At 40.1% G+C, this 18,693-nt stretch overlaps 1 protein-coding gene across 1 annotated transcript in view; it reads left to right on the top strand.

The window, feature by feature from the left end:
- Positions 1–18,693, top strand: part of LOC128664100 (protein NLRC5) — a 429,645-nt gene that overhangs the window by 253,921 nt on the left and 157,031 nt on the right. Inside the window, exon 25 of the mRNA XM_053718792.1 lies at positions 15,728–15,811. Within this exon, the coding sequence (XP_053574767.1) occupies positions 15,728–15,811 (84 nt within the window). The remainder of the gene's footprint in view (positions 1–15,727; positions 15,812–18,693) is intronic.

The following is an 18,693-nucleotide window of genomic DNA, read 5'->3' as shown; positions in this document are numbered from 1 at the left end:
ATTAAAACTCTCCTAGATTATGAGTTTTACATTACGGTGCGGTATGGCTTTTAACAATGAAAAATTGATCATTACGCTGGAATGGCCAGGAACACATATTACGAGTCGTGTCGGTATAGCTGTAATGCAAGCATTTTAGCCTGTAATGCAACGTCCATTCCGCACTCAAAAAATGACGTTTTTGTGAGAGATTTCCATAGTGCCGGTATTACAGGTTGTGCGTTCAGGCTAAAAAGCTTGTGTTATGATCTATACCAACACGAGCCATATTGCCATCTGAGAGCAGTAGTTATGGATTTTGTGTAACAAAAATGTTTCACAAAACTCATAACTAAAGTGTTACAAAGTACACTAACATCCATAACTACCTATTAACTACCTATCAATCCTTAAACCGCAAACACTATATTAAACCTATTAACCCCTAATCTGCTGCCCACCCACTTTGCGACTATTAAATAAAGTTATTAACCCCTAATCTGCCGCCCACCCATATCGCCAACACTATTTAAATATATTAACCCCTAAACCACCGCTCCCCAACATCGACAACACTAATAAAAGTTATAAACCCCTAATCCGCCGCTCCCCGACATTGCTGACACCTAAATAAACCTATTATCCCCTAAACCACTGGCCCCCCACATTGCCAACGCTATAATAAAGTATTAACCCCTAAACCTCCAGCCACCACATGGTAACTACTAAACTAAACTAAACCTATAGGTGGGTTTTATTGCCAATCGAGAGGCCCCTGATAATGTGAGATGTACGGTTGCCCTGGCCGAGTTTCTTAGAACTACGGAAACGCCTTCTCAGCTCCTGTCTTTGGATGCGGAGAAGGCGTTTGACAGAGTGGACTGGTCCTATATGCTTACTGTCCTGAGGGAAATGGGATTTGACGGGGCTTTCATGAAAGCCATTGGAGGGATTTATTCATGCCCAACAGCAACTGTTGGAGCAGCGGGATATCAGTCTAAAAAAAATAGACATATTAAATGGCACTCGTCAGGGGTGCCCACTATCGCCTTTGCTTTTCGCCCTTTGTATAGAGCCATTGGCGGCCTACATTAGAAATTCGGGGGAGATTTCGGGAGTGAAGATTAGAAAAGTGGAATATAAGCTGTCGCTATTCACAGACGATGTTCTGCTCACTTTGACCAAGCCACTAGTGTCCCTACCTTCTTTATATCAAGCATTACAGGACTTCTCCAAGATTTCGGGGTATAAAGTCAACCTTGACAAGTGCGAGGCTATGCCTATCTCTTTGCCCGCTCACACCAAGAAAGTAATTGAAGCCAACTTTGAACTTACCTGGGCCAAAGCCTCGATATCATATCTAGGGATTAAAATTTCAGACTCGCATGAGACACTGTATAGACTTAATCTATAAAATTATTGCTAAAGACCTGGGGAAATGGAGGAAGGGAAATTTTTCTTGGTATGGTCGCCTCTCGGCCATCAAGATTAATATTTTGCCCAGAATTCTCTTCCTTTTCAGAGCTCTCCCCATAAAAGTCCCCCTTCTTGATCGCCTCAAACTACAGAAAGACCTGGTTGTATTTCTGAGAGGGGATAGGAAGGCAAGGATTGCAACCCACATACTGACACAACATAGACAAAGGGGGGAGTAGGACTGCCTAACTTGACCGAATACTATTATGCTGCAAGACTAGCCCAGAACTTTTTCTTGGGTAAAAACGTGCCTGACTTACTTTGGGCTAAGATAGAGACGGATTTGGGAGGGTATGAGACACCCGCTGAAATCTTGTGGGGGCACACATACAGACTGGAAGGACAGGGTCACAAATCCCCAATTACTGCAGAGGCAATTCAACATCTTAAGACCCTAAACAGGACCCTGAAGCTTATCCCACCAAACTCAAAAACTATTCCAATTAAGCTAATTTTACCCCCAGACACTTACAGACACATAGGGAAGTAGGCAAACAAAGGCCTTTACAGGGTCGCTGACTTTATAGACAAGGATGCCTTTCTAACATATGCACAGTTACAAGATAAGATCTCTCCAATGAAGCTGCAGTGGTTTCTATACCTCCATATATCCTTTGCCATAGTTAAATACTATTCTTTCAGAGACCCACAAAAATATACAGTATTAGAGCGCCTGAGTAGTGTACCCCACAGAAATAAACAATCGATATCTACACTATACCTAACCTTGCAGGACACCAAGAATTCCACTAAAACAGCACTAATCAATAAATGGGAATTGGGCACAGGTATACAGCAAACAGAACAAGAATGGGATCAGGTGTTCTTTGACTCTTGCAAAGGCTTGGTGAGTGCTGATCTCAGAGAAAATAGCATAAAAACTGTCTTCAGATGGTATCTAACCCCAGAAAGAACTTTTCTCATAATAATACAACTTTTTGTTATAGGGGTTGTAGGGTGAGGGGTACTTACATGCACATGTGGTGGGAATGCCCTGGGGTCCAACACATTTGGACGCAGTTACAAAAGCTAATAAATGAAACGCTACAGGTAACTATCAACCTGACAGTGGCTAACGCCCTTTTGAGTAAGCAATATCCACACTTCAATAATGCAGTCAACACATTTATAAGGATTCTCTGTGCAGCAACGAGAATCACTATTGCTAGGCATTGGAAGATGGGGGCACCTTCGTGGCAGGAAGTTCTAGAGAAAATAGATAGCATATACTCCATGTCAGAGATTGTAGCGGGGACTCAGGGTAATTGAGAACATTTTCAGAAAATATGGTTCTATTGGATTCTGCAGGGAAGCAGGAGAGGTGGGCCCCAGGGAAGAGAGAGAATAGGAGTGCTAGGATAGAGAATGGGCGTAAGTGGAGGGGAACATCCCCTAAGGCGATGTCCTCACCATTTCATTTCAATTAGTTTCTCTTTTGGTGATATGGTATTTACAATATATAGATAATAAATGGAAAGTTCTATCTCTGTTTCAACAGAATGACTGGATAGATGTACAAATAGTTAAGCTACTAATAGATAACGAGTATAAAACAGGAGCCACATGTTCGTTCTATAATGTTTGTAATCATTATTGTTTATGTGTTAAAATTTTAATTTTTTTTTGCTGGAATCATATATATTTATGTTTTAGGATCACACAATGGATCGGAGCTAACCAAGTAGGGTATGGACTTTATTTAGAGAGTTTGCAAAAGACATGTTCTTGAACTCTGTGTATGGACTTTATTCTATATTGGTCTTGCAAACTATTACTCATTACTAATTGTAGACATGCACTGAAGGTATGAGGGAGATATGAATGTAATGGGTTTAAATGCTCTGTCATTGTAATGATCATTATAACTCAATAAAAAATATTTAAACTAAACTAAACCTATTAACCCCTAGACCGCGCCCCCCCCCCACATTGCAAAACACTAAATTAAGCTATTAACCTATAAACCTAACACCCCCTAACTTTAAATTAAAATTACAATTTGATCCATTCCTGCGCGGAGCATCCTCTTCATACCGTCACCGCTGTACACTGAAGTTGAATGCAAGTTAGCCGTTTCAAAATGGCGTACCTTGCATTCCTATTGGCTGATTTGATTCTTCAAATTCAAATCAGCCAATAGGATGAGAGCTTCTGAAATCCTATTGGCTGTTTAAAACAGCCAATAGGATGAGAGCTACTGAACTCCTTTTGGGAAAATAACGCAACTTTTTCGGTGTTAGTTTCGCACCCTGTTTAGCGCAAAACTTGTAATCTAGGCATATGTATTTTATATTTAATATATGTATATATAAATATGTACAGTCGTATGCAAAAGTAGTGAAATTAGGTTAATTGGACAGAAAATGTGGAATATGCATCAAAACAAAATTAGGTGCATAAATTTGGGCATATGAAGAGCAGCCTCTTTCTCTTGTAAGATGTATCGAGTCCACGGATTCATCCTTTACTTGTCGGATATTCTCCTTCCCAACAGGAAGTGGCAAAGAGAGCACACAGCAGAGCTGTCCATATAGCTCCCCCTCCAGCTCCACCCCCCCAGTCATTCTCTTTGCCGGCTCTAAGCAATCGGAATGGTAAAGTGAATGTGGTAAAAAAAAAATGTAGTTTTTATTTTCTACAAGCAAGATTTTGTTATTTTAAATGGTACCGGTGTGTACTATTTACTCTCTAGCAGAAAGGAGACAAAGATTTCTGCAGGGAGAAAGATGATTTTAGCATGTTGTAACTAAAATCCAATGCTGTTCCCACAAAGGACTGAGGAGTGCAAGAAAACTTCAGTTGGGGGGAACGGTTTGCAGGTTAGGCTGCAATAAGGTATGTTCAGTCTTTTTTTTTCTAGACAAGACTGTGATAATGCTAGAGAAGACTGATAATATCGCCATGAGGGAAGGGTAAGCTGTATTCAGAGACTAAGTATGGAATTTCAAGCTTACATAACAGGGCTAGTTTATGCTGGTTGACACTACTTTCAAGGCAAACGGTTTTTATTGAAAATATCATTTTTTTGAGACACTTTGAAGGTTCCTTTGCGTTTCTTTCAGGGGTTGTTACCCACATGGCTAATATTAAAACACTTTGGAGTGTTTCTTTAGGCCTCACAAGCACCGTAGTGAGGTGGGAGGGGCCTAATTTTGCGCCTCAGATGCGCAGTTATATTTGACTAGAAGTTCAGGCTGTTTCACATGGAGGGTCCTGCTGCAGTTTGAGGGCCTATAAGAAGCTTTTTCCCCACAAATCTGATTCCTAAGGGCAGGTAGGACCACAGCAGAGCTGTGGCAAGGTGCTGAACGTTTTTTAACCGTTTTTTTGGCTTACTGTCGATCCGGTTTGGGTATTAAGGGGTTAATCGTTTTTATTGCTAGTGGTGCAATCTTACTAATGCTTTAGGTACATACTGTAAAAATTTCGAAAAGTTTGCTGCATTTTTTCACTGTTTTGCGAAATTGTGTGCCTTTTTTTTATCTCTTAAAGGCACAGTAACTTTTTTTTTTTTTTTCAAAGTGTGTTTTTACTTGATTAAAGTGATTTCCAAGCCTGCTTGTTTTACTACTAGTCTGTTAAACATGTCTGACACCAAGGAAAATCCTTGTTCAATGTGTTTAGAAGCCATGGTGGAACCCCCTCTCAGAATGTGTCCCACTTGTACTGATATGTCTATACACTTTAAAGAACATATTGTTACACTTAAAAATGTGGCCCAAGATAATTCTCAGACAGAAGGTAACGAGGTTAGCCCGTCAACCTCTCCCCAAGTGTCCCAACCAGTTACGCCCGCTCAAATGACGCCTAGCACCTCTAGTGCGTCTAACTCTTTTACCTTGCAAGACTTGGCGGCAGTTATGAATAATACCCCCTCAGAGTTCTTATCTAAACTGCCCGTGTTACCTGCAAAGCGTGATAGCTCTGTTTTAAGAACAGATAATGAGCATTCTGACGCTTTAGTAGCCGTATCCGATATACCCTCACAACGCTCTGAAGTTGGGGTGAGGGATGTGCTGTCTGAGGGAGAAATTTCCGATTCAGGAAAGGTTTCTCCTCAGACAGATTCAGATATATTGGCTTTTAAATTTAAACCAGAGCAACTCCGCTTATTGCTCAGGGAGGTATTAGTTACTCTGGATGACTGCGACCCTATGGTGGTTCCAGAGAAATTGTGTAAAATGGACAAGTACCTGGAAGTTCCTGTTTACACTGATGTGTTCCCGGTCCCTAAGAGGATTGCGGATATCGTTACTAGGGAGTGGGATAGACCAGGTATTCCCTTCGTTCCCCCTCCTGTTTTTAAGAAAATGTTCCCCATATCTGACCCCATGCGGGACTCGTGGCAGACGGTCCCTAAGGTGGAGGGGGCTATTTCTTCACTTGCTAAACGCACAACCATACCAATTGAAGACAGTTGTGCTTTCAAAGACCCTATGGATAAAAAATTAGAGGGTTTGCTTAAGAAAATTTTTGTTCAACAAGGTTTTCTTCTCCAACCTATTGCGTGCATTGTTCCTGTAACTACTGCAGCTGCTTTCTGGTTCGAGGCGCTGGAAGATGCGCTCCAGACGGAGACCTCATATGAGGACATTATGGACAGAATTAAGGCTCTTAAGCTGGCTAATTCTTTTATCACAGATGCCGCTTTTCAACTAGCTAAGTTAGCGGCAAAGAATTCAGGTTTCGCCATTTTAGCGCACATGGCGCTATGGCTAAAGTCCTGGTCGGCCGATGTGTCGTCAAAATCCAAACTCTTGAACATCCCTTTCAAAGGAAAGACCCTCTTCGGGCCTGAATTGAAAGAGATTATTTCAGAAATCACTGGGGGAAAAGGCCATGCTCTCCCTCAGGACAAGTCCTTCAAGACAAAGAACAAACAAAATAATTTTTGTTCCTTTCGGAATTTCAGGAGCGGTCTCGCTTCATCCTCCCCTGCTGCAAAGCAAGAGGGTAACGCTTCCCAACCCAGGTCAGCCTGGAAACCTTACCAGGGCTGGAACAAGGGTAAACAGGCCAAGAAGCCTGCAGCTGCCTCCAAGACAGCATGAAGGGGTAGCCCCAGATCCGGGACCGGATCTAGTAGGGGGCAGACTCTCTCTCTTCGCTCAGGCCTGGGCAAGAGATGTACTCGATCCCTGGGCCTTAGAGATTGTATCCCAGGGATATCTTCTAGAATTCAAGGACTCCCCTACAAGGGGAAGGTTCCACATTTCTCGTCTGTCTACAGACCAGACAAAGAAAGAGGCGTTCTTACGCTGTGTAGAAGACCTACATACAATGGGAGTGATCCACCCAGTTCCAATTGCGGAACAAGGGCTGGGTTTTTACTCAAACCTGTTTGTGGTTCCCAAGAAAGAAGGAACTTTCAGACCAATCCTGGATCTCAAAATTCTAAACAAATTCCTCAGAGTCCCATCATTCAAGATGGAGACCATTCGGACAATCTTACCAATGATCCAGGAGGGTCAATATATGACCACCGTGGATTTAAAGGATGCGTATCTGCACATTCCTATCCACAAAAATCATCACCAGTTTCTCAGGTTCGCCTTTCTGGACAAGCATTACCAGTTTGTGGCTCTTCCTTTCGGGTTGGCCACTGCTCCCAGAATTTTCACAAAGGTGCTAGGGTCCCTCCTGGTGGTTCTAAGACCGCGGGGCATAGCAGTGGCGCCTTATCTAGATGACATCTTAATTCAGGCGTCGACTTTCCAAAGAGCCAAGTCTCACACGGAAATTGTATTGGCCTTTCTGAGGTCTCACGGGTGGAAAGTGAACATCAAAAATAGTTCTCTCTCCCCCCTCACAAGAGTTTCCTTCCTAGGAACTCTTATAGACTCGGTAGAAATGAAAATATTTCTGACGGAGGTCAGAAAGTTAAAACTCTTGCCGAGCCCTTCATTCCATTCCTCGGCCATCTGTAGCTCAGTGCGTAGCTCAGTGCATGGAGACAATTGGATTAATGGTAGCGGCAATGGACATAGTCCCTTTTGCACGGATACACCTCAGACCACTGCAACTATGCATGCTCAAACAGTGGAATGGGGATTATGCAGATTTGTCTCCTCAAATACAGCTGGACCAGGGGACCAGAGATTCTCTTCTCTGGTGGTTGTCTCAGGATCACCTGTCTCAGGGAATGTGTTTCCGTAGACCAGAGTGGATCATCGTAACGACCGACGCCAGTCTGTTGGGCTGGGGTGCAGTCTGGGACTCCCTGAAAGCTCAGGGCTTATGGTCTCGGGAAGAAGCTCTTCTCCCTATAAACATTCTGGAACTGAGGGAGATATTCAACGCGCTTCAAGCATGGCCTCAGCTAGCCGCGGCCAAATTCATCAGATTTCAGTCGGACAACATTACGACTGTAGCTTACGTCAATCATCAAGGAGGAACAAGGAGTTCCCTAGCAATGACGGAAGTAACCAAAATAATCAGGTGGGCGGAGGATCACTCCTGCCATCTCTCAGCAATTCACATCCCAGGAGTAGACAACTGGGAGGCGGATTTTCTAAGTCGTCAGAACACCAAACTTCGTCTTTACGGGTCCAGGTCCCGGGATCCCCAGGCGGTGCTGATAGATGCTCTAGCAGCACCTTGGTCCTTCAATCTGGCCTATGTTTTTCCACCGTTTCCTCTCCTCCCTCGTCTGGTTGCCAGAATCAAGCAGGAGAGGGCTTCGGTGATTCTGATAGCGCCTGCGTGGCCACGCAGGACCTGGTATGCAGACCTAGTGGACATGTCATCTGTCCCACCATGGACAATTCCAACGAGGCAGGACCTTCTAATACAAGGTCCTTTCAAGCATCCAAATCTAATTTCTCTGCGTCTGACTGCTTGGAGATTGAACGCCTAATTCTATCAAAGCGTGGTTTCTCTGAGTCGGTTATTGATACCCTGATTCAGGCTAGAAAGCCTGTCACCAGGAAAATCTACCATAAGATTTGGCGAAAATATATTTTTTGGTGTGAATCCAAGGGTTACTCATGGAGTAAGATTAGGATTCCCAGGATATTGTCCTTTCTCCAAGAAGGATTGGAGAAAGGATTATCAGCTAGTTCCTTAAAAGGACAGATATCTGCTTTGTCTATTCTTTTACACAAACGTCTGGCAGAGGTACCAGACGTTCAAGCGTTTAGTCAGGCTTTAGTCAGAATCAAGCCTGTTTATAGACCTGTGGCTCTGCCATGGAGTCTGAATTTAGTACTTTCAGTTCTGCAAGGGGTTCCGTTTGAACCTTTACATTCCATAGATATTAAGCTTTTATATTGGAAAGTTTTGTTTTTGGTAGCTATCTCTTCTGCTCGAGGAGTTTCAGAGTTATCTGCTTTACAGTGTGATTCACCTTACCTGGTTTTCCATGCAGATAAGGTAGTTTTGCGTACCAAGCCCGGTTTTCTTCCTAAGGTTGTGTCTAATAAGAATAGTAACCAGGAAATTGTTGTTCCTTCTCTGTGTCCTAATCCTTCTTCGAAGAAGGAACGTCTGTTACACAATCTTGATGTGGTTCGTGCTTTAAAGTTCTATTTACAAGCAACTAAGGATTTCAGACAAACACCTTCATTGTTTGTTATCTATTCTGGTAAGAGGAGAGGTCAGAAGGCGACTGCTACCTCTCTTTCCTTTTGGCTGAAAAGCATCATCCGTTTGGCCTATGTGACTGCTGGCCAGCAGCCTCTCGAAACAATTACTGCTCATTCTACCAGAGCAGTGGCTTCCACATGGGCTTTTAAAAATGAGGCTTCTGTTGAACAGATTTGTAAGGCAGCAACTTGGTCTTCGCTGCATACTTTTTCCAAATTTTACAAATTCGATACTTTTGCTTCTTCGGAGGCTATTTTTGGGAGAAAGGTTTTACAAGCAGTGGTGCCTTCCGTTTAAGGTACCTGTCTTGTTCCCTCCCTTCATCCGTGTCCTAAAGCTTTGGTATTGGTATTCCACAAGTTAAGGATGAATCCGTGGACTCGATACATCTTACAAGAGAAAACAGAATTTATGCTTACCTGATAAATTACTTTCTCTTGTGATGTATCGAGTCCACGGCCCGCCCTGGCTATTAAGTCAGGTAGCTTTTTTGTTTAAACTACAGTCACCACTGCACCCTATAGTTTCTCCTTTTTCTTCCTAACCTTCGGTCGAATGACTGGGGGGTGGAGCTGGAGGGGGAGCTATATGGACAGCTCTGCTGTGTGCTCTCTTTGCCACTTCCTGCTGGGAAGGAGAATATCCCACAAGTAAAGGATGAATCCGTGGACTCAATACATCACAAGAGAAAGTAATTTATCAGGTAAGCATAAATTCTGTTTTTAAACCAGTGCGCTTTTCACAGAGGAAAACCTTTCCTGTAGCATATCAGTCTGATCTACTACTAGCTGATGAGCTGTTGTTCATTCCTGGTAGAGCGAGTCTCTCTTCGTATGCAAATTAATATGACCCTAGGGATGTCTCCCTATGGGTGATGGGGGAAATCAGTCATGGACTCCTTGCTCAGTGTGCTTAGAGGAATGCGGCTGCACATCACTGATGAGGCCCATAGGAGGACAAATCGATCATCTGGGGTTGTCATGTTCCTTGTTCAGAGGAGAATTGTCTGGTATTTCGGGGCTGGACTGACTTTACTTGGCAGGATCAGACTGATATACTACAGGAAAATTTTCCTCTGTGAAAAGCACACTGGTCTAAAAGAGGCTGCTCCTGGGTGTTAAATCGCCATAGAACTAGCTGATGAGTTGTTGTTTGTTCCTGGTAGAGCGCTTCTCTCTTCATATGCAAATTAATATGACCCTAGGGAGGTCACCAGACATGGACTCCTTGCCCAGTGTGCTTAGAGGAATGTGGCTGCACCTCACTGACGAGGCCCATAGGAGGCCGAAACGATCATCTGGGGTTGTCATGTTCCTTGTTCAGAGGATAATTGCCTGGTCTTTCAAGGCTGGACTGACATTACTTGATGGGATCAGACTGATATACTACAGCAACGTTTACCTCTGTAAAAAGCACACTGGTCTAAAAGAGGATGCTCCTGGGTGGTAAATCGCCATAGAACTAGCTGATGAGCTGTTGTTCATTCCTGGTAGAGCGATTCTCTCTTCGTATGCAAATGAATATGACCCTAGGGAGGTCTTCCTCACTGATGATGCCGAAACGATCGCCTGAGGTTGTCATGTTCCTTGTTCAGAGGAGAATCGCCTGGTATTTCGGGGCTGGACTGACTTTGGCGGAATCAGACTGATATTTCCTGGTAGAGCGCTTCTCTCTTCTTATATATATATATATATATATATATATATATATATATATATATATATATATATATATATATATATATATATATATACAGGTAGCCCTCAGTTTATGCCAGGGTTAGGTTCCAGGAGAAATGGTTGTAAATCGAAACCGTTGTAAATTGAAACCCAGTTTATATGGTCAATTATATTTTAAGTCAATGGGAAGTGAGGGAGTTAGGTTCCAGGCCCCTCTCAAAATTGTCATAAGTAACACCTAATACATTATTTTTAAAGGTTTGAAATGAAGACTTTAAATGCTAAACAGCATTATAAACCTAATAATATAGATTGTATCATCATCAAACTAAGTTTAATGAACAAAAGCATTTGCTAAACATCACCTAATAAAATAATTACACAACAGACTGCATTATCATCAAACTAAGTTTAATGAACAAAAACATTTTTTTACTTGCATTTTTCTGCAATCAGTTCTCTGCATTATTAGCATGTTAGATAATATTGGATCTGCACCTATTCTATGCATAACTTTGCTGCAAAACAAGCGGACAGCTTCACCTACTGGCTATTTTAATTAGTGCATTGATTTCCAAAGCTTTTCAATAGCAGTCACATGTGCTTTGCTATACTTTTATTGTAGCCCTTACACTTTACTTCAAGTTTCAAGTCATGCTAAATTTTGTAGTTTTGTTATGTGTTATGCTTGAGCACAACACATTACTCACAACGTGTCATTTGCGCAATCTTTAGTGTGGCTGCGCTATCCATTGAAAGTATAAGGTGCGCTAAAGAGATGTTGGCCCCACTAAACCATAATACCAGATTGCTTGCTAATCTTAGCTCGGTCCTGCAATATTCATAGACCTCCGCTTGTAATCTAGGCACAATTAGGCAAAGTTGGTTTTAGAACTTAAAGCTTTTCTCTTTTTCATGAGGTAGACTTAGGAGTTTGGTGCACGTGTATAATACTGTAAGCAGTATGTATAACATTGCTGAAGACACGTGCATGCTCCTGAGCCCACATCAGTATGTGCTCATTGGAAGAGACTAAGTGTCAACAAATGATACTAAGAGAAATAAATAAAAGAAGTCAGCTGGAAATTTTCTTTTTTCACAATTATACTTTTTATCTGAATAAGAAAAGTTTGTTAGATTTTCACTCCCCATTACTCACAAAGCTATACGTCAATGGCGGATGGTAGTACCGCTGGGTTCCTTCTTTACTCATTGAATATTGAAATATTCCACTAGTTACAAAATGTAGGTCTGTCATTACATTCTAGATCTTGGGTACTATAAACCATCTCTGATAGGGACATCAGTAGCTCCCTGGCTAGACATAATTTCCTACCCCTCTACACAGTTTTGCAGGGGTTAAGCCATTGGCGTAGCATGGGGGGCCACAGGGGCGGTTGCCCCAGGTGCATAATTCTTAGGGGCGCAAAATGTCAAAAGAAATTTGTGCCCCTAAGGAATTTCATTCGTTATAAAAATCTCAGGCAGCAGGGCCATGGGGGTTGCTTGTGAGGGAACCGCCTGCCAATTCATAAGGTGCGCATCTAGGGTTGCCCCCTGCCCCGGTATTAATAATTAGGGGGGTTGAAGAGAGTCAGTCACACTTATCATCAAGTGAAGTGAGGAGGGGGCCCTGGCTGCAGCCTGAAGTGCATCATGATGATGTCATGGACCATGGTCGATGGTCCAACCAGTCCCCTCTCAGCTCGCCTCCCCACGGACCCAAGTCCCACCCAGTCATGTGATCTTGGTGGTGTGCGGGTGCTGTGCTGCTGCGAGCTGCTAGTGCGATGAGTCCGACAGAGATGGCCAGGCCGTGACCCTGCTGTTTGGGTACTGTTCAACTTCTTCCTAATGATATGATCTGCGGTTTTTTCTAGGTAAAATATTTTTAAAAAATTTGTTTTATAAAAAAACTGTTTCCTCTGTATTACCTGCTTTGAGAAATGATCGCCTGCCTGCTCCATAAAAAAAAATATATATATTATATATATACTGTACTTTTGTGGTCCCAGGACATACTTGAAAACGAGAGAAATATCAATGTATCCTTCCTGGTAAAATATTTTATAAATAAATAAATAAATATATATATATATATATTGTGTGTGTACAGGTATACCCCGCTCATACAGCGGGTTAGGGGCCAGAGCCCCGCTGTAAAGTGAAAACCGCCTTAAAGTGAAACAAGGCAGTTTTAGCTTTTTTCACTTGCCAGTGTGTTTAAAAACATGTTTGAACTAGTATATATTTGGGGTGCAATAGTGCTAAGTTTAGTTTAAGACTAGCACAGCAAGTATTCAATTAGTATTCAATAAATACTGTACCTGTAAAATATTCACAATTACTGTAGTAAAATTTGCCAGACTATAAAACTGAGACACAGATTGCCCTGTAATGCTGTAAACAAAGTGAACTGCTAATAACAAAATGGTGCCAGTCACTTTTCTTGCAATAGAACAAAGATTACAGCACCGTTTCAAAATCCTTGGAGGTTGAACTTCAGCTCCACAAAGCGCTGTATTAGCGAATCGCTGTAAAGTGAAGCGCTGTAAAGTGAGGTATACCTGTATATATATATATATATATATATATATATATATATAATTTATATTATATATACATATATATTGTGTGTGTGTATATATATATTGATTTCATGTTTAATTTGAGGCCGCAAGAAGCCACGTCCTAAGCCACACCCCGAGAAACACCCTCTCCACCCCCTTTTAAAAGGTGTCCAGGAATCTTCTGGGCAAAAGGTGGCAACCCTATGCGCTACCGTGCGCACTCACAAATGCATCACTGTACAGGTGGAGGAGACTCATTCAGTGCTAATGGGTTAGGGGGCGCAATACTTGCCTTGCCCTGGGTGCTGACAACCCATGCTACACCACTGGGTTAAGCACATAGTATATACAAGCAATAGCGTAATATTAACAAAGCTTTAACACATGTGGCATTTTCTTTTTGCACTTTCACTCATGTTGCACTTTCATGTTCCTTTAATCTCCCAAAATCACATTTCGTTGCTTCATGTTTTTTCCGTTTTCACTTTCTGTTAGATTTGTTATATGTTATTTGTCAAAATATATTAAACAGAGTACAGTATACTATAAAATTGTTTTTCCTTTAATGTGTTTCCAATTACATTTTTACCAGCTGCAGAGTATAAAATGTATGAGATTTTCTTTTTTAAGGCTTATTTGTGTATATGAATTAGCTGATTTTGTGTTTTGAAGCCACAACCTAATAAAATGGGTTGAGCTTGTAGGTATAATCAGATCTCATTACTTTATCACATTGTGTACATATACTTGCTTCTTTATCTGATATCTGTCCATAAACCAGTCACCAATACTTGTAGAGAACAATGGAAAATTGGCATTTTATTACCTTATCTCTTCTATAAACCGATGGAAATGTAATTTCTTCTACTGACTGTGTTAACACAGCTTGGACTTGAGGCCAAAAACTTTCAGATGGTTTGGGGATACCACAGACTAAATAAACTATTTAAAATACCAATATAAGGGTAATGGAAATGCTTGTAAACAATTTAATACACTCCAGCAAGTAAAGTGGATCATTGGGAACTAATTAAAGGGGAGAAATTTTTTGAGTAAACTGTCCCTTTAAAGACCTCATCATTTCCGTATGAAATATCAATTTAGTACATAAATAAAGCAGGTTTACCTGTAAATTATAAAAATATAAATGTTGTGGGTTTTAACATCCTTCCTGCGATGAAATAGTTTTTGCACCATACGTATTCTTCTAATCTTATGTTATACACAAGAATGTGTCTTCCTGGATCCTGTTGCCTAATGTTCAGTGGTGCAGAAACTGAGCTCTTAGCTGCTTTTATTTGGCTGTTAATTTCTTGAATTTCCTTAAATGTAAACACCACTCATACAGGAATAATAACGTGCTCTAATGTGCTAGTGTATTCTAATATTGCACATTGAAAAATGTTAAAATTGTATGATCTGTCTGAATCATGAGAAAAACAAAATGTGGGTTTCATGTCCCTTTAATGTAAAGTATAGTAATGGCAGTAGCTGAAATATTATATGTTTTTTAGGTACTTATTTAAAGGGACAGTCTAGTCAAAATTAAAGCTTCATGATTCAGATAGGGTATGTAATTTTAAACAACATTCCCATTTGTTCTCTTAATATTCTTTGTTGAAAGCTAAATCTAGGTAGGCTCGTTATAAGCCCTTGAAGGCCACCCCTTATCTAGTGCATTTTGACAGTTTTTCACAGCTAGAAAGTGTTAGTTCATGTGTGCCATATAGATAACAATGAGTCAGCACTGATTGGCTAAAATGGAAGTCTGTCAAATAACTAAAATAAGAGGACAATCTGCAGAGGCTTAGGTACAAGGTAATCACAGAGGTAAAAAGTATATTAATATAACCGTGTTGGTTATGTAAAACTAGGGAATGGGTAATAAAGGGATTATCTATCTTTATAAACAATACAATTCTGGAGTAGTCTGTATCTTTAAAGTTTCATTCTCACTGTTTTCCACTTCTAATTCTCCCCCACAAACCTAGGTACAGTATTTGCTTTGTTTAATGAGTACTCTTTGTTACGTGTATGTGAAAACTTCTGGTACCACCACTGTCACATACATTTCAGAGGCTGATTAATGTTCATTTCTGTTAATTACAACCTGCATGCTAAAAATCAGTATTTCATTATCAATAAAAATCTTCATTTTTGCATTCTGAAAATGTAGTAAATAATTAAAATAGGCCTTTCTTTTTTCACATTTATGACCGTTTGAATGTTATTTATAGAGATATCATGGGAGATAACCAGCTTATTCCTTATTGGTTGCCACAGGGTCCTGTGACTGGTTCTATAGCATGTATACATGAGCATGTGGACCACTTAATGTTATTACTTAGACATTTTTATGTATGTTGAGTGAGAGAAAATAAATTATATATACTAAACATAACTAATAATTGTTATTAGTAATTCATTTATTTTATGCAGATTTGTGAATTGCAACATTGGCCATTATGATGTGGAGCCTCTGATCACAGAATTTCAGCAGAACACTAGATTGAGAGAAGTTATGTAAGTATGCTATGCTACATGACCTGCACTTGTGTGAGGTTTAGAACATTCCCAGAATGCCAGCAAAGGATGTCAGGCTCCAATATGCTTTAATACAAAAAGTATATAGATTTTGTAGCTGAACCTGTATATGCAAATCACATGGCTGTTGAGTCATTCAGCAGTGGCAGTCACATGACCTAGCTTTGTGACTGCCACTGCTGATTGGCACATTAGCTGTGTCCTCTTGGGTACCAGCAGTTAACCCTTTGTGGGGGTTAAACACAAAGACTTGCTGCGTTGGTAATGCTTAAATGATATGTTGTGATAATTAGAGCATGTACTGTACGTTTTGGATTATTTAATCTTGTTAACCTTGCATGCAATTTTAAGAGACTTTTCAGTTTACTTCTATTTTAAAATGTACCTCATTTTTGTGTAACCTTTGTTGAAAAGCATACCTAGATAGTCTTAGGAGCAGCAATGCTCTACTAGGAGCTAGCTGCTGATTGGTGGCTGCACATATGCTTCATGTCACTGGCTCACTGTGTTCAGCTGTGTCCCAGTAACTCTGCAGCTGAATTATGCGTTTTTATCTGCAATAATAAAATAATCTAACACATTAGAGCATTTTGTTCTTTGCACTTTTATGTTTCTTTAAAATCAAAATTAAAGGGACATGAAACCCCAAATTTTTCTTTCATGACTCAGATAAAGCATAATTTTTAAAGCAACTTTCCAATTTATTTCTATTAACAATTTAGTTTCATTATCTTGGTGTCCTTTATTGAAGGAGCAGCACTACTGAGAGCTAGATGAACACAATCATTAAGCCAATATCAAGAGGCAGATACGTGCAGCCACCAATCAGCATCTATCTCCAAGCTCCTAAACCTATCTAGGTATGATTTTTAACAAAGGGTACCAAGAAAACAAAGCAAATTAAATAATAAAAGTAAATCGGAACGTTGTTAAAAATTGTATGCTCTATCTGAATCATGAAATAAATGTTTTGGCTTTCATGTCCCTTTAAGGCCGAGATTACAAGGGGAGCGCAGTCGATAGTGTGTTATCTTGCACTTGGTCTTGCGCTAAGAATGACACACAATCCGGTATTACAAATGTAATGTTACAAATTTTAATCAGTACATCATAACGCTGCCAACCTTGTTTAGAGTGTTCTGTGCTTTTGCTGAATAACCTAGGGAGCAATATAAATGTGCTTGTATTACAAGTGGTGAGAAAGTGATGCTGTAAAATAGCTTCTTGATGTAAACCATTAATATTAATAGCATAGCACAGAACTACGTAGAGAACTCCACTACTTGAAAACTATCGGCTTAGAGTACCATTAGCTTAATGCTCAAGCATTATCCAACCTGAATTTGACTGTGCACCCCCATAGTAAAGATACATGATACCCACATGTTGAAGCACTTGAAAATGATGCAGCATAGCTGTAAAAAGCTGACTAGAAAATATCACCTTAACATCTCTATTTAAAAAAGGAAGATATTTTACCTCAAAATATCCTGAGTATTCATTCCCCACTTTAAAGAGACTCACCTAGATTACAAGTTTGATGATATGAGCGATATAGAGAAATTAAGGAACACAACAAAAGTTACGTTATTTATTTCCTATAGCGCTGCCATTACAAGTTTTCAAACATACGCCTTTTGCGTGCGATATGGTTGTGTTGAGCTCCATACCGCACACAATCAGAGCGCTGCTGAGACGTGCTCATGCACGATTTCCCCATAGACATCAATGGGGAGAGCCAGCAAAAAAAACAACTAACACCTGCGATTGCGGAAACAAAAGTTCCGTAACGCAACCCCATTGATGTCTATGGGGAAATAAAAATACTGTTTATACCTAACACCCTAACATAAACCCTACGTCTAAACACCCCTAATCTGCTGCCCCCAACATCGCTGACGCCTGCCTACAGTTATTAACGCCTAATCTGCCACTCCCAATATCGTCGCTACCTAAATAAAATTATTAACCCCTAATCTGCCACTCCCGATATCACTGCCACTATACTACATTTATTAACACGTAACCCTAAACCTAAGCCTAACACCCCCTAACTTTAACATAATAAAAATATAGCTAAATTAAATTTAAAATTATTAACTAAATAAACCTATTAACCCCTAAACCGCCAGCCCCCCACATCGCAACAAGCTAAATTAAACTATATTAACCCCTAACCCTAACCCCCCTAACTTTAACATAATTAAATTAGATCTAAATTAAATTTACAATTATTAACTAAATAATTCCTATTTAAAACTAAATACATACTTACCTGTGAAATAAAACCTAAGCTAGCTACAATATAACTAATAGTTACATTATAGCTATCTTAGGTTTTAATTTTATTTCACAGATAAGTTTGTATTTATTTTAACTAGGTAAACTAGTTAGTAAATAGTTATTAACTATTTACTAACTACCTAGTTAAAATAAATACAAACTTACCTGTGAAATAAAACCTAACCTGCCTTAAACTAAAACCTACCATTACAAAAAATAAAAAAACATCATTACAAAAAAACAACAACAAAATTATCCACAAAAATAAAGATTAATCCTATTCTAATACCCTTAAAAAAAACACCCCAAATTAAAAAACCCTACTCTAGAATAAACAACCAAGGGCCCTTAAAAGGGCCTTTTGTAGGGCATTCCCCTAAGTTAAACAGCTCTTTTGCTACAAAAAAAATAATACACACCCCCACCCCCCAAACTACCAGGGGCCCTTAAAAGGGTCTTTTGTAGGGCATTGCCCTAAGTTAAACAGCTCTTTTTCTACAAAAAAAACACCCGCTAAAAAAATAAATTACAAAAAATAACAAACAAATTATCAAAAATAAAAAAAAATATTCCTATTC

Source organism: Bombina bombina, chromosome 1, assembly GCF_027579735.1.
Source record: "Bombina bombina isolate aBomBom1 chromosome 1, aBomBom1.pri, whole genome shotgun sequence".
In the NCBI taxonomy this organism is placed as follows: Eukaryota; Metazoa; Chordata; class Amphibia; order Anura; family Bombinatoridae; genus Bombina; species Bombina bombina.
The sequence above is the reverse complement of the archived record's forward strand: the minus strand, read 5'-3'. Positions and strand labels throughout refer to the sequence as shown.